The 23,164-nt window shown below is 38.7% G+C and overlaps 1 protein-coding gene across 7 annotated transcripts in view; it reads right to left on the bottom strand.

The window, feature by feature from the left end:
- ZDHHC21 (zinc finger DHHC-type palmitoyltransferase 21) overlaps positions 1-22,920 on the bottom strand; it is a 35,297-nt gene extending 12,377 nt beyond the window's left edge. The window contains exons 1-9 of one of the 7 annotated variants that reach the window (XM_030512270.1): positions 22,784-22,875; positions 19,489-19,582; positions 15,628-15,831; positions 14,768-14,866; positions 11,917-12,028; positions 10,228-10,366; positions 6,071-6,181; positions 3,273-3,389; positions 2,332-3,119 (exon numbers count right to left, since the gene is read on the bottom strand). In XM_030512270.1, coding sequence (XP_030368130.1) covers positions 3,051-3,119; positions 3,273-3,389; positions 6,071-6,181; positions 10,228-10,366; positions 11,917-12,028; positions 14,768-14,866; positions 15,628-15,781 — 801 coding nt within the window. In that variant the 5' untranslated portion in view covers positions 15,782-15,831; positions 19,489-19,582; positions 22,784-22,875 and the 3' untranslated portion in view covers positions 2,332-3,050. Of the gene's footprint in view, positions 1-2,331; positions 3,120-3,272; positions 3,390-6,070; positions 6,182-10,227; positions 10,367-11,916; positions 12,029-14,767; positions 14,867-15,627; positions 15,832-19,488; positions 19,583-19,673; positions 19,883-21,748; positions 22,223-22,783 lie in introns of those variants that run through there. The other 6 variants (XM_030512267.1, XM_030512269.1, XM_030512268.1 and 3 more) reach the window with 6 other exon arrangements.
- Between the last annotated feature and the right edge of the window lie 244 nt (positions 22,921-23,164).

Here is a 23,164-nt window from a genome sequence, read left to right as displayed (position 1 = left end):
AAGTCTGTAGTTTCTTTATACCAAGTTGCTTCTGTAAGACTGACAGTAAGCAGAGCACATTCTGTATATGTACTGAAAGACCAAGAACTGGGGATTTTTTTTAACATGCACATCCAATATTCCTGGAAAAAGTTAGCCTTAGCTTTATATTACTTAGCTGGAAAAGCAACTGTTGGCTTGGTTTTCAGAAATTTATATAATGACATCAAGCAGGTTTACCTTAGAGGGAATCAGGATGTTTTGCTAAGAAAGGATGAAAGTTTCATAGATCCTGAGTTTATTTTTATTTCCAGAAATACGATTTTGGCAGCATTTGAAACACAGGTAAACAATGTCAAACCCCTACAACCCTAAACTCATTGGACTCTTTTAGCAACAGTATGTATCAGTGAAAGTTTAGATCACACAGATGAAATGCTGACTGTCTCTAATTATTCAAAAAACACTTTTATCCAGGAGCTGTGGAACTAATCTTGTCTTGATGTTAAACTGCAAACTCAGGCATAGAGCATGAACTAGGAAACTGTTTATTATCTGTCTTCCTGTAAAAGCACAAGTAAGAGCTGCTCTGCTTCACCTTTCCAAAAGGCCCATGCTCTTGTCCACCTCTCCTGCACACATCTCTGGGCATCTTCAGCAATCACTGAAATTGTTGCTCTCAAGAATAGCTACGGATCAATCAATATAACATGAATGTTTTTGCTGCGTAGCTATGCCTCCAAGTGTTTCTTTTAAATTAACCTCAAGTCTGCAAAATTATGCTTGCACAATTGCATTCTGCTGTTAAATGAATTTTGATCTGTACCTTTTAATAAGTTAGGCTTAATTTCATCATTAATTCATTATTTTAAATAGAGTTCATTTCAGTTACAATTTGCTCAGTTTATGCAGGAAGGTTAGATATTGAACAGTAACTCCAGCACAACACACAGCAGGAACAACGCTGTCTCTTAGTGATCACGGTTCACTGCTTCTACAGGACTTCAATGTCTTCCACGCTGTGTGCTCAGCACTGTGGGTGGGTATACCCAGTTTCTTTGTTTCCCTATTCTATGCATCATAGGCGTGTCTTTGGGGAGCCTGCAAAGAAACTACTCACTCACCTGCTGCCCTCTCCTCTCCCATTTCTATTGGCTAGCCAAAGCTGTTAGTCAGTGCTTATGGAGAAAGCAAATCCCCACACTACAACGCTGACAATCAAAATCATCTGTACTGAAAGATTTTCTGACATAACTTGCAGGCTAGGCACAACCTCACCAAACAGATTTGGCTTTGTTTGATTGAAGTCTGACTAGTTGTTCCCAAGCAAATCTCCTCATAATGACTGCATTGTTTATTCTTGCCAATTCTATATTCATGAAGTAAGGACTGAAAAAGACGATGATTGTGCTGCTAATATGGAAATGCTTTGAGTATGGGACGGACTACATGACCTGTGTTCTTCAATGAGTCAATGCAACAGCATCCACATGGTGTGAATGAATGAGCTTGGAGATCCCAGTAATGGATTTCTACTTCCCCATCAATCCCAACCAAACAATCTCAAACCTAAAAACTTGTCCATAGGAGGCAAGCACAATAGCCCCTCCACTACAGGTAGGGTGCAGTAGGATGCTCTAATGCAGAAGAGCTGTACTTTCCAGCATCTGCCTCTCACTGTCCACCCATATCCAGAATTATTGTGGTTTGTTTTGCGAAGTTGGGCAAAGAGGACAAAACAGAGTATACAGGCATACTGAAGCTCAGCAACCCACAGAATTATGATTTCAGCACATAAAACGAGGCTGGACTTGAAAATGTAATTAGCCCACATCTGTTCCAGGGTAGCGGCCAGCTTAGTAAGTGCATAGGATGTACTTCACAGTATGTAATGCAACTAAAATAAATCCGTATTTCAGCATCTGAACTCTCAGGCTCCCTGTGTTTCTGCATCCCATGACAGGGAGCGAGGGTGAGCAGAATTCAGATGTGTGCACCACTTCAGCTAGGTACCCAGCAAGGCATAGTATCAGATTAGAAAGTCCCAGCTCTAGAGGACACAAACACTAAGGTTGTGTGCCAGCATTTAAACAGGGAGGTAAGAACCTGTCAGCAAGATCCTGAAACAGAAACCAGGCACACAGTGAGGGGCACAAAGGCAAATCTGTAGATGTGGGGGTTGACAGAAGTACAGAAAGCAGTCGGGTAGAGCAGCTGGAGGATGGCAAAAATAACACACAGCATAGCTACAGTCACGCAAAGAGCAGAAGGCAGTAAACTTATGTAAAGGTAATACAATAAAAACAATGAGCAATATTATTGTTTTATCTAACAGAAGGAAAAACTATGCAGTAATTTTTGTCTTTTATTCTATACAAAGGAATTACATAATACAGTTAGGAGGCTTTCCATTATGCACCTACAAAGGTTAATACTGTGTAAACCCTCATAATCCCAAAATGACACCTCAGGCAGATTTCAACCAGTTGTAGTGACAAAGATGCTGTCATCTTGTACGTTACTGTCTTTAAAAAAAAATTTGCAGGCCAGATCATACACTCTTTTAGACACATACAGATCCAACTACTATACTCTCTCCATTCAACACTGCAGTACCTCAACCACTTGCATGGATTCTCAAGATAATTAAAGAATTCACTGCTAGTGACTAACTTCTAATGTACACAACAGGATATTACAGCAACAAACACTTGTTTCTTGTAGATATTTATTACATCACCAAATCCGTTTAACTGGAAAATTTTTCTATGCAGAGGATTTTTTTTCTGTACTTTTAAATACAGAATATACATTTGGACTGTAAATTCTACTTGACTCCATTGCACAGTTTAGCAACTGAAGAAATATGAACGTAAGCATATTTATTAAAATACTTAACAGAAAGAAAACAGAAACACAGACTTTCACGCGTGACTTAACAGAGACCCTCATTGTCACAAAGTATAACTGACACCAAGGCACTTGAGAGTTTAAACGAAAATCAAAACCCACAAATACATACCTTGTAGACTGCACAATTCCAGGACCATGTATGATTTTATCTTACTAATCTAAATCAGGAAATTGCCTTGATAGGTGAATCTTATTAGACACTTGTTAGATGCCTTCTTAAGACTTCCCTGGAGACAAGAGTTTTGACAGACCACATACCAAAGAGATGCCTCAGAGTACAAGTGTTTTTCTATTCTTTCCTTAAATGTAATATGCTTTTCTACTTTTATTAATTTTATTGAAAATAAAACTAATATATACTTCTAAAAATAGATACTTACAGTGAAAATACCCATAAGCTGAGTGTAAAAGAGTCCACTTATTCCACCTAACATTATTATACCCATGAAGGCAGATATTCTTAGGAGAGCAAGTTCGTGTCTAAATACAAAAACATCCTAGAACAAGACAGAAAGAAGAGAGAGACTTTAGCACTTAGAAATTAATTTAAGTCTTTGAACCATGTGGAAATGCTAGATAAAAGCTGTTCCCAAAGACTTACAACTAAAGGCAAATACTGGATTTCTGAGCTACATTGCAAATTGATACATTTATGGTTTGAAATTCTAAAACAATAATCTTTTATTTATTGCTGGGGAGGGTTTGCCAGATTTTTAAAAACCTTATTTGGGTATTTAAGGTTTGGGAATAGAGCAAGCTCAAATGGGTTACTCCTGAATATTCCACCTCAAACTCTGCCAGACTGCTACACAAAAGCTCCAAAATATAAGAACAGCATTCAGTTAAATACTCCGATTTATAAGATTCCCAGATCACAACTCCAAGCCACGGCAAATTTCATTTTAATATCACATCTTTTGTAATAAAAATAACAACATTCCTAGCGTGACTCTTAAAGATGATACCTACAAAATCTGAGTATTTGTATTGGCTTAGTCTCACTGTAACACTATTTTCCAACATAAATTTATCCTCATATTTTAAATTTTGGCCTTAAGTGGACTATTTTAACTTTGGATATGGGTGCACAACCAAATTGGCTCAGGATATAGGAGAATACAAACTTACTGCATCACCTGCTCTAGAAAGCCTGCTCTCATCCAGCAGAAAATATGAAAAGTGTAAGAAGTTTTATAGATCTTTTTCAAAGGTTAAAACACCTTATTTTTATAACAGGAAAACATTTGCACATGGCAGTTACTGTAGATGTACTGCAAGTTCACATCTTGTCTTACCCTTTGATAATGAGTTAACACACCCATTCTCTTATTTATAAGTTACGATTATGTTCTCAAGGCTGTCTTTTGAATGTACACATCTGTTTTCCCACTTAGAAAAGCCAGATCACAGCAGGAAACTATTAAAACTTTTCAAGTATACTTTAAATTACAACCAGAACATAAAAGTGAACTGAAAGAGGGAAGGGAAAAAAACCCAAAACAAAACACAACTGAAAAACACTGCTTTTGGACTTCCCTTCTTTAAGTTCAGTGTAATGGTTAAGGGTTCAGGAATACTGTGGTTTAATTAAACAGAAAATAGTTAAAGCAAATTGTATTTAGTAAAAAAGTCTGATTTTGGATTTAAGTTATTACCATGAACATTCAAAATATAAACCCGGGAAAAAAGTTTATGCAGAAAAAAAAAGTTTATGCTGTCTACTAAAGCTATGAAAAAAGTCAATGTTTAATGAACAAGAAGAAATCACTAGTTAACCAGATAAAACAAAAAGCAAATCCCACCATCTTTTGGGAACTGGTAAGCCAGCTCTTTTTAGTGTTGGCCCTTCTTGCTGCCTGTAGAAAATACATGCTTAATTTCAATTATTTTTTTTTTTAAACTATTCTTACCCAGTTAACGAGCTAATTCAAAATTATATCAACTCAAACTAAAAGCGTTCATATTAATATTTATTCCCCTTTTTACCAGCAAGGTAAGACACAAGTTCGACTAGCTGTAAAATGCTTTCTTTTCATATCATAGAATCAGCTAGGTTGGGAAAGATCTTTAACATCATCAAGTCCAACTGTTACCCCAGCACTGCCAAGTCCACCACTAAACCATGTCACTAAAGGCCTCAACCACACGTTTTTGAACACTTCCAGGGATGGTGATTCCACCACTTCTCTGGGAAGCCTGTTCCAATGCCTGACTACCCTTCTTCATTCAGGAAATTTTTCTTAATGTCCTAAACCTCCCCTGGTGCAGCTTGAGCCCATTACCTCTTGTCCTATCACTTGTTACTTGGGAAAAGAGATGAGACACCTCCTCGTTCCATCCTCCTTTCAGGCAGTTGTAGAGAGCAGTAAGGTCCCCCCGAGCCTTCTCTTCTCCAGACTAAACAACCCCAGGTCCCTCAGCCATTCGTCATCAGACTTATTCTCCAGACCCTTCACCAGCTCTGTTGCCCTTCTCTGGCCCTGCTCCAGCACCTCAATGTCTCTCTTGTAGTGAGGGGCCCAGAACTGAACACAGGATTCGAGATGCAGCCTCACCAGTGCCGAGTACGGGGGGATGGTCACTGCCCTGGCCCTGCTGGCCATGCTATTTCTGATACAGGCCAGGATGCTGTTGGCCTTCTTGGTTGCCTGGGCACAAGCTGCTCATGTTCAGCAGCCGTCAGTCAGCACCGCCAGGTCCTTTTCTGCCAAGCAGCTTTCCAGCCACTCTTCCCCCAGCCTGTAGTGTTTCATGGGCTTGTTGTGGCCCAACTGCAGGACATGGCATTTTCACTTGTTGAACAAGGTTCATCTTCACTGTTTTATTTATCAGAAATATTTTAACATGCTAAAACTTGTCAGAAAATGGTGAAATGTAAGAGAAGAGCTGCAACAGCGAAGTCACATTCTGGATCTAGCATCACACTCCCCCATTAGAAAAAAGTTTGTAGCACAGCTCTCAGCATCCCTCCAACACTTTAATTTAGAAGAGTTCCTTCTCTTGAGCATCACTTTCATCAGCAAAAAAGATATAACCACATAACGCAAAAAATGAGAACAGAAAATTCTAGAATAAAGAAGGCAGGCTGCATTTTGCACTTAGGCCTCCTAACCTACGTTAAAACTAGAGGTACAGAAAAGGAAAGACATTTCATACTGAAGTGAAGACCAAGAAATACTTTCTTTCTTTCTTCCTTCTCTCCTTCCTTCTCTCCTTCCTTCCTTTTCTCCTTCCTTTTTCCCTTCATTCCTTCTTCCCCTCCTTCTCTTCTTCTTCCCTTCCTCCCTTCCTAAAAGACAAAAACATCTACCAGAAAAGACTGGGAGTTGCTGAAGAGGAAACATCACCAACATTTTTCCATTACACAACCCAAGGGGAATAAAAGTCTCTCAGGCAATGATGACCTGGAAATCAATACTGGGCCCTCACCTAGCAATCTGTACAGACAGAACAGCATTTTTTCTATAGAAAAGCGAAGCATATGCAGGAATAGAGTCTTTTGGTAATCAGATCCTAATAACAGAGTTACTTTCACAATTCTGCATTGAAATAGAAATACGTGACTCCACAAAGATACAGTAAAAAAAAAAAAAAAAAAAAGGGAAATTAATTCACAGAACACAAGCTGCATTCTAATAAGCCCTTTTGCAAAGATATTTATTATTAATAACAGCTGACGTTTATGTAAAGCACTTTTTGATTGAGGACTATTTCAGGTCTGCTAAATGAGTAGTTTTGCAGTCTGATTCATGAATGGTTTGAAGTGAAAATGGGAATAGCACTCTGATTCCAAAAACGATTGTCTACATAGACTTCAATCCAAAGTGATAAATCCGAAGTCATTTCAGAGTAGAACAGATTTTAAGAAAAGGCCATAAAATATTCACATAAGAATGACACTATCAATATATTTTTAACAAAATATCATCTTCTCAGTCATTCCTATATTTTCTGTATAGACCATGAATTTATTTTCTAAACTTAATTCAATATTCATATACTCTCCCTATAATTATACAGGAAGAGAGCAGGGTTAGGTTGTTTTTGCAGAACACTGAGAAGGAAAATTTTGATCTGTTTTAATTTTTAAAAAAATTCTCACATCCTGCAGGTCATATAATGCCCCAAAGAGAGAAAAGGTTTCCTTTAGCTTCTCTTTACATATCTATATATGTTTCTATATATAAATGGTCTTTGGATGATACATAATTCCAGATTCTAATTAATATTAGCTACTATATAATATTGAAAGAAATAGTACTGTACATAATCTTACAAAGACTAATGAATATTTTCCAACACCATTTATTGGAATTGAGAAAGCCGAGTCCCAAACAGAGCAGGCTGACACTGCTACAATGCTTCCTCATTGATCTTTCCTCCCCCTGTACGAATAGAGCCCAGAACTCCTTAAAAATTAGTTAAGTAATTTTCATAATATTCAATGGATAACTGCAGAACCAGGAACAAACAAAACTAAATCAGAGCAAAGAGGTTTAGGTTTTCATGTGTCAGTGGTTTTTGCTATGAAAATCATTCTACCACCATTTCTAGCAAACAGTATGTATCAGCAAAACTTCTTTTGCTTAAAAACTTCTTTTGCTTGAAAGTCTTCTATAAATCAGGTAAAATATACTGCCAATGCATTTATTTTTGCTTCTACTCAACCAGCTGTGTCTTGAATCTTTGCCAGCACAGCCACAGTAGAGAGCAACTATATATGTAGTCATAAGAAGACTAGTATTTATTCTTGTCATCTCACTACCCACAAGATTTAATGCTTCCTAAAAGATACAAACTTCCTGACCTTGATGTTTTTTAATGAAGATGCAAAATTAAGAATGTTCCAGTTTTAGCCTCTTAAAACCACCAAAGGTAACAGAGGAACTCATATGTTGGTTTATTCTTATTAGGTATTTTTCTTTTGCTAGGATCTCCCATAGACAATTTAATTACCATTTCCTTCATTTCTAGCAGTAATTGTACTCCTCCTGCTGGACAAACAGAGGCAATAACCACAATCCATCTTTCTGACAGTGTATCAATTAGAAGAGCCAAGATTACTATGAAGCAATATTCTGCTATAAGACCTGAGCTGAAAGATTGTATCTCTATTGAAAGGGCTTTCCCCCATTAGCTTTAAAGCTTTAAAGCTTCAGAACACTTAATAAAAAATGTTTGGGTTTTTCTTACTTAACCCTTTTAAAATAAAACCACAAATTTTCATTCAAAAGGAAATATTCGCATGCTTACTGTGATCTTATTTTCATAATGCATTAATCAGTACTGTGATAAAATTATTACTTCACAACTGCCTTAAAAGCAATTTTAACTCTACTGCTTCTGTGTTCTGTACTATTTTATATCCAAAGAAACAAAATTAAGTTGAAGGCACACTGCCAAAAACCTCACACATATTTTTAATGATCATGGATAAGCTAATTCCAGATGGCTGCTTAGAAAAAAATACCCAGTTTTTTGAATCTGTGCTAAACACTGGCCCCGCTCAATTCAGAAAATGTAACCTTTTGGTTTACATCCAAAATTCCAACTAAGGGCAGTTGGAAGAAGTTTACAAAGCTACTGAAACTAGAAGCAAAGGCATTTACATTTAGCTACCTTTCAAAAACCTAAGAAATTTTACTTGGATGACAGATTTATTCACTAATAGAGAAAGACTGCAAATTCATATCCCTTTTAACTTGGAGGCAGCTACAACAAATCAAAATAGCTCCCTCAGATCTCACAATGCCTTAAAAAAAGGTAAATATGAAAAACCCATCTGAAACAAACTGGAAACGAAGTGAAAAATGTGAGTACTCCATTTTAATTGACATATTTTACAGGTCTGTCTCATTTTAGAGAGCAGTGTCTATAGAAAGATGATCCAAGAAGACAGCAAATTCTTCTATTTTCCTTATTTTTAGAGTCCCTTAAGCCATTTAAAGGGAAATACACAGATGGGGTGAGGGAGGAATCCTTTAGAATATAAGTTATTTTAAGAATGATTTGCAAAAATTCTCAACTTTGGTACATTCCATATAATAAAAAGTTGGCCTCTATCAACTGGAATATAACACTTTTATCAGTTCTGGATGGTCAAAGGAGTATAGTCTTCGACACATCATCTTCGCATGTGCTTTTTCAGAAACACCAAATCCACTGCAGACAGATAGGGAAGCAAAGAAAACTGGAAGGCTATGCCCCATTCTCTTCCAGAAGTTGAAAGTTGAAAGTAAGTTTAATATTCTTATTTTATACCATTTGGAATACAAAATAATGTAACAAACTGAAGTTGCTCAACAAAATGGAAAAAGGGACTTGCCTTACCCATAACCAAAGGCCAGTTTCCAGCAGCCTTGAAAGATGGGTGTGACATCACCAGCAGAGAGTATGCTGGGGTGTCACACCAACAGGGAATAAAAAAAATCTGCAGCACTTCGGTACTTGGAAAAAATCTCAACAAATTTAGAGTACAATACCAATTTCTGGGACAGTCTTAGACACTACACTTAGGATATCTGGAATGTTATCTAATTTTTAGTATGTTTTAAACTTGTTTTCTAGGTTTTTTCTTTAGGGTGCTTGTTTTGCTATAGATCAGTACCAATACAAAGTCCATTTCAGATTTTGGGTAGAAGTTTTTATGTTTATTTATGAGATCTCATAACATTTGCTGTTCTAGCATTTTCACATCTTCAGCAATTTTCAAGCTAACATCCATAAGTCCATATTCTCTGTGTGTTCAACTGCATTTTACTGATGACAAGATGTTGAAATATGATAACGGCATAGAGTTCGGTTAAAAAAAAACCCAACAAACTCAATTCTCCCTTAACCCACATGACCTTTTTAAAGCAACACAAAATATTGCTTCAAAACCAATGTATTTTTTACTCCTTTCAGAATAATTTTATGTTTCTTCTCATTTTTCTGGCAGTATCAGCATTTTTAAATAGGGACTTACAATAGACATATACTTTGTAAAAATTTACTTCAGGGAAAGTAAAAAGATACTTGAATACATGTAAGGCAATTATTTTGCTTCTCGCCAGTATTCACTAATCTCTTCTAAAGGAACCTAACTGGTTCTGTCCTCCTTTCCTAGATTTCTAAGAAAACTAATGTTGTTCTTTTAACAAACAGAAGTCATATACCCTTTTAGAAAGGTATTTTGTTACTTACTTTAAACCAGTTTGCTCACTTAACATACATCTAGTTGAACTCTCGCTGTAAACGACTGAGCTAGCAGAAGCATGTGGTAACTAGATACCAAAATAAATTACATTGCAGTACAAGCTACTTACTCACTTTGTAGAGAAAACAGATTCTTACCCAATTTTCTTTTTTCAGAGGCAAAAAGTAGTAGTAATGGCAGAAATCAAGTATGAGCGTATATGAACTAAGGATCTGAGTGTAGAAACACAGCTGTAAAAACAGCCAATGATTGTCTTCACCAACACAATTATTAATCCTGCAGAGAAACAAAATGTATAAAGACAGAAATATAAAGACTTTAACACTGCAGTTATGATATTGTGAGTAATAGAAGTTATGGTTCTTTATGGCGTAAACATAACTACTGACTAATCACTCCACTCTTAATCAAGACTTTAAAGATGGTAGTTACCATAAAGAGTGGTTTCCTTACACTGCTACTTAAGTTGTAGGTTGCATTACTGAGATCACTGCTCAGAACAGAAGATATATTTCTCTGTATCTTCAAATAGCAAAGATACTCCCACAATTTTAAGTAACGCTCAAGTAACAAAATTATTTTTTAAAAGTCTGCAAAATTTCACAGTAGTATGCATTATCTTCTGCTACTCAACACATTTCACTGGTTGTGAACTATACAGAGTCCAAAAACTGGAAATGCAAATGAATGGTTTGAAATAAATGTCATCTCAAGATATCCCAATGACAAATAAGCATGACTTGGGAAGGAGTCTAGTACACAGAAGACAGAACAGGCACCTTTATTCAGAAACTCCTTCTGCAAACTCCAACATAAATGAGTAAAGAAATCACTGGGATTCTAGAAATAATGATATTCAAAACCTTCGAATTCTAGGTCTAATCTGCTTCACAGAAGTTACATTGATGCAAAAACCGTGGTCAGGGTGCAATTTCATACAAACATTCTTGGCACAGTACCATGCTAAGGCATAATAACAAAAGCACTATACTGGCACAATTTTCTGAAATAGCAATTGACAAAAAGGATAGTTGGAAAAATTACTAAATCAACATAGGAGGATCCTGATGTCAATTGTGTCCTCTGCAGCTCTTCATTGCTGTCTTGCTGCAAACAATAACTCAGAACTACTGTCAGAAATGTCTATTTTAATTTTAAGCTACAATCAATCAGTTTAAATAGAGAATTTTACCCAGATTAGTTCATTTCGACTGAAACTAGTTAGAGAACACTAAAATAAGCAATTTCACTACAAAACCAGAGCAGCTATGACAAGTAGGGCATGGTACAAATCACTAACATTTTCTATTCAGCACTGCCATTTGGTAAACCAAAAAACAAAACCTGCCTGAACCCATCAGCTTTTTTTAGTATTATAAAAAGCATCCTCTCTTATATAAAAATTGTAATCTTCTATTTCAATTCAAGAAACACATTGTTTAATTTCCTACAAAAAATATTCTTTTTCCAGCATCAGAAACTAATCGCAACCTCTGAAATACATCTGCAGTGTAGAAATTAATTATGCTGAGATCACTTCTAGCAGTACAAAATCCAGTTACTTAAACAAAGTATGTTAATTTTCCAAAACTATATGGCATATAACAATTTGACAATGATAAAATGTTACATGCAGCAGTTCTTACTTTCAGTTTTACTTGCAGATATACGAAAATCCCAAAGCTGTTCTTCCCTGCTCTAAATGCCTAAACAATTATGCACTACCAGGAAAAAAATACGGCAAATGAGCAATAGTCAAGACCATGAACTTTGAAATGATTCACCAAAACAACAGTAGATTTTTAGAACAAATGTCCTGGTCTTACCATGGACAGTGGTGATCCATCCTCCTCACACAATGTCCACAACGACTGCAATGGTGTGAACGCTTTGGTCTCATCATGTTGCATTTGTTACATAATTCCCAATATTCTCGTTCTAGGTGAAAATGTAAAGACACTTTAGAGAGCTTTAAACTCACTAAAGCACACTCATGATAAATCCGTAAACTAGTGATTCAAAGGGAAAAAAAATCTTACTATGATCTGAGAGGGTAAGCAGCATATGAAAAACTTTTCTCCCACTGTCACCTTAATTAAACTGGAAAATATTATTGCCACTCTGTGCCAGTCTTCTTCTCCAAAATCTTCTCTCCTCCCATATATTTCTAGGGAGTAATTATTACAGCACAAAAGCTGTCACTCAAACAAGGAAGACTGTAATTCAATTATTTTTACACGTTTACTGTGAAAAAATGTATGTGCTAGACAGAACCATTGTACAATCTCCCTGCCATTCCAAAACCTCCCGAGGAAATACTGCTACTCAAATTTGTCAAAGACAGCTAACTAAAATGAAATACAGAATGAACACTTCAGGAGCATCTTCCACCTCAAAGCATTTTCAGACATACACCACACAACATGCAATTTTACACATAAGGCAAACAAAGAACATACAGAGGACAGACTTGTATTTAAAAATATACGCTATGTTTGGATGCCCAGTGTGAGACTCTGATCTCCAGAGATACTGAACAGCTGAAACTACCAGGAGCTACTATTACTCAGCTTATTATTTATCTCAAAATGCACCACCCAAATTAGAGGAAGCCTTTGAACATGAAAATTCAACTGATATATTAGAAAGTTCATTTTCACAGGGGAAACAAATCACACAAACACTATAACACTTCCATTCACAAAAGCATATATTTTTTGTCTTTAAGAAAAATAGGTGCATGACTGAAAATCTTAAAATACTTTGACTGGTTGTTTCTACCTAGATAGAACTTTTTTGATGCAGAGAAATTTCTTGAATCTTGGGGGAGGTGGAAAAGGAGTAAGCTTAGTTTTTACAGTAGGGCATTCTGAAATTTTACATAAAAAGCAGTGTCTCAATATAAATAAAATAAAGTTAAATTTAGCACTTCTGAGCCACCTGCAGGCAGCTCTAATCTTGTCTTTCTTGCAGCAAAATAACATTTGGACACTGGAAGTAAAGAAGCCCAACATCTGAGATCATTAAACTAGTAATAATGCCAGATGGAAACTGATTTACAATCTGTTCCCATAAAACCAGTGTCACAAAGGTGTCACTCCCTAATAGGGTAGCTAACCAGTGAAGTTCAGAAACATCCCAACTAAATTTTAATACAATTTATACAACGTAAAAATGTATTTTCCTGTCAACCTAGAGAATACCAGAGAACTGAAGTGCTGCTTCAGAAAGTATAAAATCCTTGACACAGCATACACCAAATCATAAGATCAATGCCACAGTCAAGCCCAAGTGTTCCATCTTCACAAGTATGTATCAAGCATCACTGCCATATGAAATGAATGGACCATGAAGACGCTGGAGGGCTGTTCAAAGGGATCCCTTAAAAGGGAAAGAAACATTCATACAAAAGGAATTTGTACTGGTCCTGGTATCTTGCAGGTAAATGAACATTCAGTCATAAATATAATTGTCTGTAACTGTACTCAGTGTCTTCATTCTCCAGCTTGGGCTACAGAACCCACCTTGTTCTTCCTGCTGCAAGAACTCTGACTGCAGAACCCAAGTCTGAGCCACCTTTCCTTTTACTGGATTGAAAAATCAGTTACCAGGAGCAGAAAGAACACTGACATGAGATTTTCTGCAATCAGTGTTCTACATCTGAATCCCAGGGAGATACACATCTTCCTACTATCAGCTGCCTAGTTTGTGCACCCTGTAACATCAGTGCTGAGGGTAAACTGATCATGTTTCTGAACACATTATCCTAGATTCTCACTAACATTAGGAAGAGAGAGTGAAATGCAATAGGGTGGATGCCAGGAACAACAAAAGAAGTCTGAAATATTCACCCCTCACTCCATTTGATGCATTTTCTACATTCAAAAAGCATTTTCTGTTTATGTGAGAAAGCTCATGCTATTTAATAGTCCTACTCCATTCAAAACTGCTACATAAAAGCTCTCTTCATTAGACAAGCACCTTAATAGCATCCGACAGTTCCTAAAAATATTGGCTTTCTCTGTGGAGAATTACTAAGGTTTCAAATTTCCTTCTATTTCTGAAGCATCAGATACCATCAAGGAATTGTGGAATAAATTCGCAAGGACAGAAGAGAATTCTTACATGTTAAGTTGCTACTCCATAGCAACACAATGTAATTAGCATCACATTTGTTTGGTTAACAGCCCACACAAACATAAGTCACTGAAAAAAAAAATGTGTAGAAAATGCACAGGTAAAATCCTGTACCTTCTACCACCACCTTGGACATCTTATAAATCTACTAGGAAAAAAACTATGGAATTATAATGACTAATCATCTCTAAACATTTTTTATTAAGTATTATCAAGTTAGAAGTATGTGCAATATATTTGAAAGCCTAGAATGCAAAAAAATTCTTCATGTGGAAAAATTTCCTAGCAGAAGTTCCTAAATAACTAAACTTCTGATGGAATACAAGTTTTAAAAAAGAAGTTTTGAGCCTATACAAGGGAAAGTGCTAGAAATTTACAAGTTAAAAACAGGGCCATACCAATTTTAATATCATTAACAACACAGGCTTCAGGAGAAACTGCTCATAGCTTCCATCAAATGTCACAAAATCAAATTGATTCCTAATTATTTTGAGGACATTAAAATAACTTTTATTCAGTTATATAGAAAGAAAAACGTACCTGTAATCGGTATCTTTGGGTTTTCAGGTAGCTTTCCTGGATCAGCTACTGAGGCTTTTAGTAATGAAGCTATACAAAACAACGAGCAGAAGTAATAACCTGAAAAAATAAGACCTTGTTAGTCTTCTTTAGGTGTACAAAATACCTATTGTACACTGCATCAAAAATATAGGTGCTCCAGCACCAAGTTAGAAATTACTCAGCCTTCTCATTCAATTCCAGGCATATATTTGGTGCTATGCAGTCTAAAATATTAAGTACTCCCCAGTCTTTAAAAGGGAAAGGAAAAGGCAGCAGTGAACACTCTTTTGATAGCACCAACAGAATGCCATTATGACCTTACTACTACACTTAAGAAGTTCCTTCACTATCATATTAGCACAAAAAGCCTACACATGAAAAGGACATTCCCAATAGCCAATCTTCACTTTAAAGTTGGTTCCAGTTATAATCTTTCCCCAGAAAAACTCGTTACCATAACTCATATTAGCTGACCCATCCAGGTCATTTCTCATTTGTATGACAATACTACTAAAATTCAGTTTGCCAGCCATCAGTACTTCCACTCCAAATTCTGACAAGCACTTTGTTGGCCTGAAATTATGTCAACAAGTCCTAGCTACAGGATCTGAAAACCATATTAATGCTTTTCCCCAGTTTCCACACAAACATGTTTTGCCAGAACACCTTTGAAATGAAAGAAAGTCTCAGCTTCTCAGAACACAAAATTGTAAGATGTACCTCAGTACCTTTATCCTTTATCTTTCACCTCTTTTTCTCATCTTTCTTGTACATGTTAACTAGTACCCAAATACACTATTTTTACTCGTATAAAAAAGGATTAAGTTAAATTGACTTACACAAAATTGCAAGAACTGAAATATGTCCCTCTTCATAGTGAGGAAAAAGGATGACTTTTGGAATGATGATTGTATTGTACAGCCAGACAAAGATAATCAGACCCATGCAGCACCAACCCTGAGGGTCAACCACAAAGTGAATTTGTCGTCCCATTGAACACAAACAGGTAAGAATCTGTCACGACCCAGGAATCAAAAACTATCCTAGAGAGATAAATTTAAAAAATCATTAAGAAAAAGAATAAATTAGCTAGTATCATGCAACATACAGGGTTCCACATACATCCAAACAGGAAAAAAAAAAAAACCAACAACCAAACCTGCCAGCTATTGATTTAAGGAATTAAATGCAAACTTACATACATTTCACATGCACTGTTCAAGTATCAGGAAGAGAAATATTTTATGATTTCATTAGTTCTATCTCACTAAAATGAAACATTTATCATCAAGATGCAAGTAAAACAGGTACCTGGGAAAATTATTAAGTAATAGGTAAAGCAAGCAACTGACAGCCAGCCAGCAGCAGCAGAGGATATAAACACTAAAGAAGTATTCCATCAAAATGAAAAGGTTTTCATTTCAAAGCAAACAAGAAATACAGGGAATGATTTATGTTATACAAGGATTCATCCCACCTACCTATTGCAGTCTACCAACTATATTTTAAGATTATTTTTAAAAGCTTGCATGCTAAAATACTCACAAGCTTCCCTAGGAATCTGTCATTTTTCCCTGCTTAAAAAAACTCCTTCGTGGCATTTATAGCAGACCAGTAGGGAAAGAAACCACTCTATCCTAACATCTTTCATGTAGATCAGTAAGAGGTCTTGTACAATAGTAAGTTTCTCATTATTAATCACACTTAAAACATCAAGGTTTCCATTCTGATAGTTTATAGTGTGCTGGGTTATTTTTTGTTTTAGACTGAAGAAACTCCACCAAGTCCTACAGTATGAACACTGGAGCTTCATAAACTGATGTTCATAAAAATGCAGCACTAAGTTGTAAGCATTATTCAGCAGAACCTCCAAGGGAAGGATTGCTCCTGTTATTTTTTTTGTCACGCTGCCTTCATATATGTGTCTTAATATTGCAACACACACATAAACCCCAAGCTACTCTCCTAATCCATCAGTTTCCCTTATTTCTGGGCTTTAGGATTTATCCATTTCAGCTCCCACTTGTTGCACTGAAATTTTATCTTATGTCTCTGTTTCCAGGGGTTTTCTTACTTGTTTCATGTTTGTCAATCCTCATTTGCATTTGCAATTTCTCTGCTTAATATTAGTGACAAGTTTCATTAATGTACTGCTTTCTTCTTTTTCTAGATGTCTAATCAAAATCAGACCCAAATAAGCTATCCAACATTTTTCCACACTTCCCCTATGAGCTATTTATCATAACCCTTTGCTTGTTGTCTTCTGGTGCAACAGTGTTTCCATTCAAGTACAGCAGAGTATTAAGAGCTTATTTTTATCCTAAAAATTCATCATATTTGCTAACACTTATTTTATAAACCCATGTTGCATACTGAATACAGCTACTGTGCCCTTAAAACTGTTTTTAAGTTCATGATAATCATAAAAACTACTCAGGCCTACATTTACTGTTCTTTTTTAATTCTACTATATGTAGCATGCAAGCACCACAGTCTGTTGTATACATGGTATTAATACACTACAAAGTTATGTACAGTCTCTAGACATATAAATTATTTAGCATTATACTCCTGAATCTGCCAGTTGTTAATGTGCCTCTGCTGTAAGTTAGCTTTGGCAACCAGCAGGTTTAGAACTTAAAAACGTTTCATATCCTTCTAAGCATGCACTGAGGGAGGATCTGCCAAGCAGAGAAGCTGTGGAAGGATATAAGCAGACTGTGTAACATCAGGGATGTGGAAAAGGAGATGGACCAGATTCCCTCCAAGACCCTGCAGCTACAGGAACCCCTAATGCACAGAGGAGGTGCAGGCAGAACCTCATCTTGTTAAGCTGGGCATGGAGATGCCAGGTCAGGCGAAGCCTGTGAGCTTGCAAGCTCTAGCACTGGGAAGAAGGTTCCTGCTCCTCTTGTAGCTCTGATCTACAGAGCAGGTTCTGAGCCCTGGCAGCAGGCAACAACAGGGAGTTCTATGCAATGAAGCCTCCGAGCTGGCATCCTATGGCAGTGCAGGCAAGGAACAGTGGTGTGAAACTCCCTGCTGCTGGGACAGAGGCACTTCTGCTGGCTCCACCAGCAAGGTTTGCTGCTTGCCAGGGGCTTGGCTCCTGGACACTATGGATAGGCTGTTACTGAGACTGGTAGCAGTCCGGCCTTCAGACTGTTATCCTCAGCTGCTCCTTCATATGGGTACCACAGATAAAGCCAAGGGAGACCAGGAGCGTATCAAGCACAGCTACAGTGCTCAGAGGGTGCTGGCCAGTGCCTGGTAGCCAGGTCCTATCTTTTGTCATGCTGGTGAAGAGGAAGGCCTGGAAGAGTCTGTGAATCCCACCAACAAAACCAAGTTGTTATGCAGCTGATGTCAACAACAGGGACTCAGCCTTTACAACGATGGGACCTTCTCTAAGTCTCAAGAACTGCTAGGTGGTGGAATTCACTAACCATGTGGGGCAAAAACATCCTTGCCAAAAAGCTAGTCAACTTGTTAAGGGAAGGCTTAGACTAGGAATGATGGAAAGAGAGGCATGACCTACAACTGAGTAAGGAAGTGGTGGTCAGGGTTTGCAAGTAAAGGATGCAGGGTGATGTGGACAATAGAGATCCTATAATCAACAAAACAGAGGCGAAGTGGAGCCACATCAACTCTGTGCACACGCTTGATCCAGTAACACCATTAACTGGGATGGAGTTAGGAAAATCAAAGTGCACCCAGAGTTGAATCGGGTGAGGGATATGAAGGTCAAAAGTTTTGTACAGATACATGAGCAGCATACAGAAGGCTAGGGGAAACACGGGCCTGCTGCTGAATGGGATGGGTACTTGGTGGAACAATGCCAAAACATCAAAGAGCCTTTTTCACCTTGCTCAACAGGGAAGACCTGCTTTCTGAAATCCCAGGCCCCTGAGACCAGTGGGAAAGTTTGGAGCAATAAAGACTCTGGATGAGGAAGGATCAGATTAAGAAATCTTTAAACAAATTGGACATAACACTTCCATGGGACCTGATGAGATGCCACTATGAGTGCGCTGAGAGAGCTGTCCCTGTCATTGTGAGGCCACTCTCAACCATGTCTGAAAGCTTTAAGCTGATGGGTGAGGTTCCAGAGGACTCAAGAAAGCAAGCATCAATCCTGTTTTCTTTTCAAGGGCAAAGAGGACAATCCAGGCAACTACAGGCCTGTTGGCCTCACCCTGATCTCTGGGAAGGTGGAGCAAATAATCCTGCAAACTGCTTCCAAACACAGTAAGGACAAGAACGTGATTGGTAGTAGTCAGCATGGATTTATGAAGGGGAAATCACGCAGACTGACAGAAACACAGAGGCCAAAAAACCTGAAGGCAGCCAGAAACACTGCTGATTGCTGAGGAATCTGCCCGTTTGCCATCTTACCAGGGCAGCAGAGATTCCATGACTTCACAGTTCTTCCTCAGAAGGGGAAATAACAACTCAACAAACAAAACAGAGATACAAGTACTGAAATACTTGTTTACAAATGACCTACTAAGCATAATGTGTGAGCAATAAAGCAGTAAGAGAGATTCTGGAGAAAACTGTGAGAATGCCTATAACTGAAATATATCGCAAATTTTTACAACTCAATGACTAACTTTTGCCTGCATCATTCACTTTTATAATAAAAAAAAAAAAAAAAGGCAAAACAAAACCAAACACCACTACCACACCCAAATCCATACCTTTGATAGAAAGTTCCACAATTAAGTTGAAATTATGCAAAAAAAGGCCCCATTCTCAAGAAAGGCCCCATTCTCACCATCTTCCGTATCTTTTCTGAAAGAGACAGAAAAGAGTGATAAACAGTAATCATCACTGTTTTGAGAGGCTGCATACAGTAGATTACCTTCTATTCTGTTCTTCATACCTCATCTTACTGAGTGGATCTTCCTCCCACGCCATCCACAGAAACACTCAGATGCTTTGCCTCTCACATCGGAACCGACATGCTGATTCTAACCATCATTCCTTGAATTTCAGTTCTAGGCCATTCATAATTTCAATATAGATTTAACAAGATGGGAGCGCTCAGGAAAAAAGTTCTGCATAAAAGTATACTACTGCCAGTGTGGTTTAGTTATTTTAAATTACGATGCAGTTGCTTCCTGCATGCCTATTATAACAAAAAATTAAGTTTTCTATTTTTCATTATACTTTTTCAGCAATACTGCATAAGCAATGTTAATATATTGACTTCCTCCAGCCAAGTGAGCTTTTTCCCCCCCTCTCCCTCTTGGTTTATGTACCATAAACAAATATGCAAGGGAAAGAAGTGGTATAAAGAAAACCTATAACATGCACACTCTGATGATTATGCAGAAAGTAGTAGATTCCAATTTCACACATGGACAAAGTGAATTTGTAGTCTTTTCTTTTTAAACATAGTTTTAAAAAAATCTGAATTTACTCTTTTAAATATAACATCAAAAGAAAGGAAGACTAATCTCAAATAATTCTGTTCCTTAGGATTCATCATTTCTGATAAGAATAACTACAAAATGTAGAGAAAAAAAGGTCTATGAACAGGTCTACAACAAATCAGCTGAAAAGAAACAATTAAGTGATTTATATCCATATACACTCACCATTCATACATGCAGTGCCTAAGGATTTTCCAATAAAATGATTTAGGATAAAATACACAACACTAGCGTTAGAGGTTTTGTGGCTTTCTTCCCTCTTACCCTAATTTATAGCCATTTTTTTTCTAAATAAACATCTGAAAGTATTTGAAAGCAAACAGTAGCTGTGGCTGTGAAAAGTTCTGATTTTCCAAAACATGACAGTCTTTCCAACATGATCAAGAACTGTTCTTGCCTTTCCAAAAAATTATTTTACTATGCAATGCGTGGACAGCATTTTTTTCATAAATCTTTCCCTTCTGTCCAAATCAATCAATAGTGTCATAAACTCAGTATTTGTTCACTACAGTCACCTCCATTGCCACTTCTGATGTGACATCCACTGAATAATGAGACCACAGAATGAGTCAGACAGCAGAAACTCACTTCTGAGAAACAAGAAAACTTTGCGCTAACCCGGAACCTTACCATGAAATAAAGTTTGTTTTAATCGACTCATTTGAATGCAAACTTCAATAAAAGTACACAATTTTGCCCCGAGACTGTTCCAAAACAGTCTTAGAAAATTCTGTTTTATAAACAAACCCAATACAAGAACTACTCAATTTCTCATCCTAAGAAGGATGACAACCAGCTTTGGTGACATCCTGTTCCTTGCATTCTTATGGTTGCTGCTTTGATACATAACTGGAAAACAAGACCCTAGCCAGTCTGCCTCACCGCGGCCCTGGACTTCAGCTTCAGTAAGGAAAGTGAGACTTGTGACACCTGACTTCCATAACCTTTTTTCCCAAATGCTTAAACAAGTCCAGAGTGACACAGCGCAATAATATTTAGTATTGTTCAACTAAATCATCAGTGTGTTACCAGCATTGTTCTCAGACTACAGCCAAAACACAGCACTGCACCAGCTGCTAGGAAGAAAAATAACTCTATCCCAGCCAAAACCAGGACAATTGTGAAACAGAATTTTCAGACTCCACACAGACTGAACAATACTATGCTCTATAAAATAGACTTCTAGGGTAAGAAAAACACCACTTTCTGAAAAGGCTGCATTCTGAGCAATTCAGAGAGAAAAGGGAACAGAGAGTAGAAACGCAAGACAAACACTTGCTGTAATATTAGTGACAGCCAAGGCAAGGCCACAACAAACAACAGCCTCCACCAGTTTACGATCCAGCTGTGGTTTTAGATCTGACTTTCTTGAAATCTTAAGAATTACTGCCAAAAACTACTGATATAAAACTAACAATACACTTCACCAGAAACAAAACAAACAAACAAAAACCCCCAAAACCTCAAACCTTGAACCAAACAACTAAATTACTCTCAACTACATTTTAAAGAAGCCACTTACGTGATGTTATCAGGTGTCAGAATACAATTACCATTGTGCCTCCTGCAGCTCTTCCGTTTAACAAACTAGTATCTGAACAACCAGCTAATACAAGCAGCAGCATTTTTTTGCCATGACTAAAGCCCGTGCACCTAGCATTGCAGGTATCTGTACAATAGAGGGTTGTTGGTAGAGCCCTTGGCAATACAGTTGCTAGGTGGCTGTTGACAGGCTGACGAAGGTTGGCAAAGACATTTCCACCCAAGTTCTTTTCTGTAGAGGCTCTTGCAAGGCGCAGCTGTAAACATCTACTGCATTCAACAGAGATGCCACATGGGCTTGGACTGGGATGTGGCTGTGTATTATTGTACCACTATATCCTCATTGACCACAAATCCATGAACACTACCTTCACTCACTGCTGAGCAGACACTTGTAGGCAGATTATCTACGTTACTTAAGCCCACCACTGTCTGGATCCTCAGCGTGAAGGACACGAAGACGTACGATTGCGTTTTACTAACTCTTGGAGATGGAAAATGGAAGTAGGACAGTCAGAGAGGTCAGAGGGCATGGTGTTTCCTTGTGCCGCGCTGCCGGGGCACTCACCTCCCCCACTGCCACCCCAAAGGCAGCACCCGCCCTCCTCGTCATTTACCAGAAAAAGCAGCACTGTGGGGTTTATGAAAGTGACGGCAGTATTTATTTATCTCATAGGTAAGGATATAGCCACGAAGCCTGCTAAGGGCTCCCCTCCCCAGCCGTCTATGCAGAAAGCAGCACTCAAGGTTGGCAGGGCGGCGCTAACACAAGTGGGTCCGCCTGCTGCAGCCCCGCTCCGCAGCCCGGCTCCGCAGCCCGGCTCCGCAGCGCCGCGCCCTGGGCGCAGCGGCCCCCCCGCGCCGAGCCGCCCCGCCAGCGCAGCGCCCGGCACTGGCACACCGCGGGGCGGGCGACCCCCTTCCCCGCGCCGCGGCGGCGGCGTTCCCCCCCCCACTCCCCGGACGGCAGCCCCTCGCCCCTCGCCCCTCCCCCGCGGCACGAGGCGGAACCAACCGTTGGGCGACGCCGGGCGGGAGAAGGGAGGGGCCGCCGTCACGCGGCCCCCGCTCCCCCGCTCTCCATGGCAACGCGCGCGCCCAACCACCCCTTCCGGCCGCACTGACACCCGTCCGCTTCCGCCGGGCTAGCCGCGCATGCGCGCACCGGCACCGCGGGGTCTCGTGAGGGGGCGGAGCCTGAGGAGGTGCGGGGCCGCCCAGTCCCGTGTGGGGCCGCGCTTGGGCAGGGGCCGTTTGGGCGGCTGGGGGCGTCCCTGCGCGTGGTGGTCCGTGCCCGGGGGGAGGCTGCGGGATACCCGGTGCGCCACTGGGTCTGCGGCCGTGTTTCTCCGGTGCAGGGCCGTCTACGAGCGCAGGCACTTGTCAAGGTGACCGC

The sequence above is a fragment of the Strigops habroptila genome, chromosome Z (genome assembly GCF_004027225.2).
Source record: "Strigops habroptila isolate Jane chromosome Z, bStrHab1.2.pri, whole genome shotgun sequence".
Lineage (NCBI taxonomy): Eukaryota > Metazoa > Chordata > Aves > Psittaciformes > Psittacidae > Strigops > Strigops habroptila.
The sequence above is the reverse complement of the archived record's forward strand: the minus strand, read 5'-3'. Positions and strand labels throughout refer to the sequence as shown.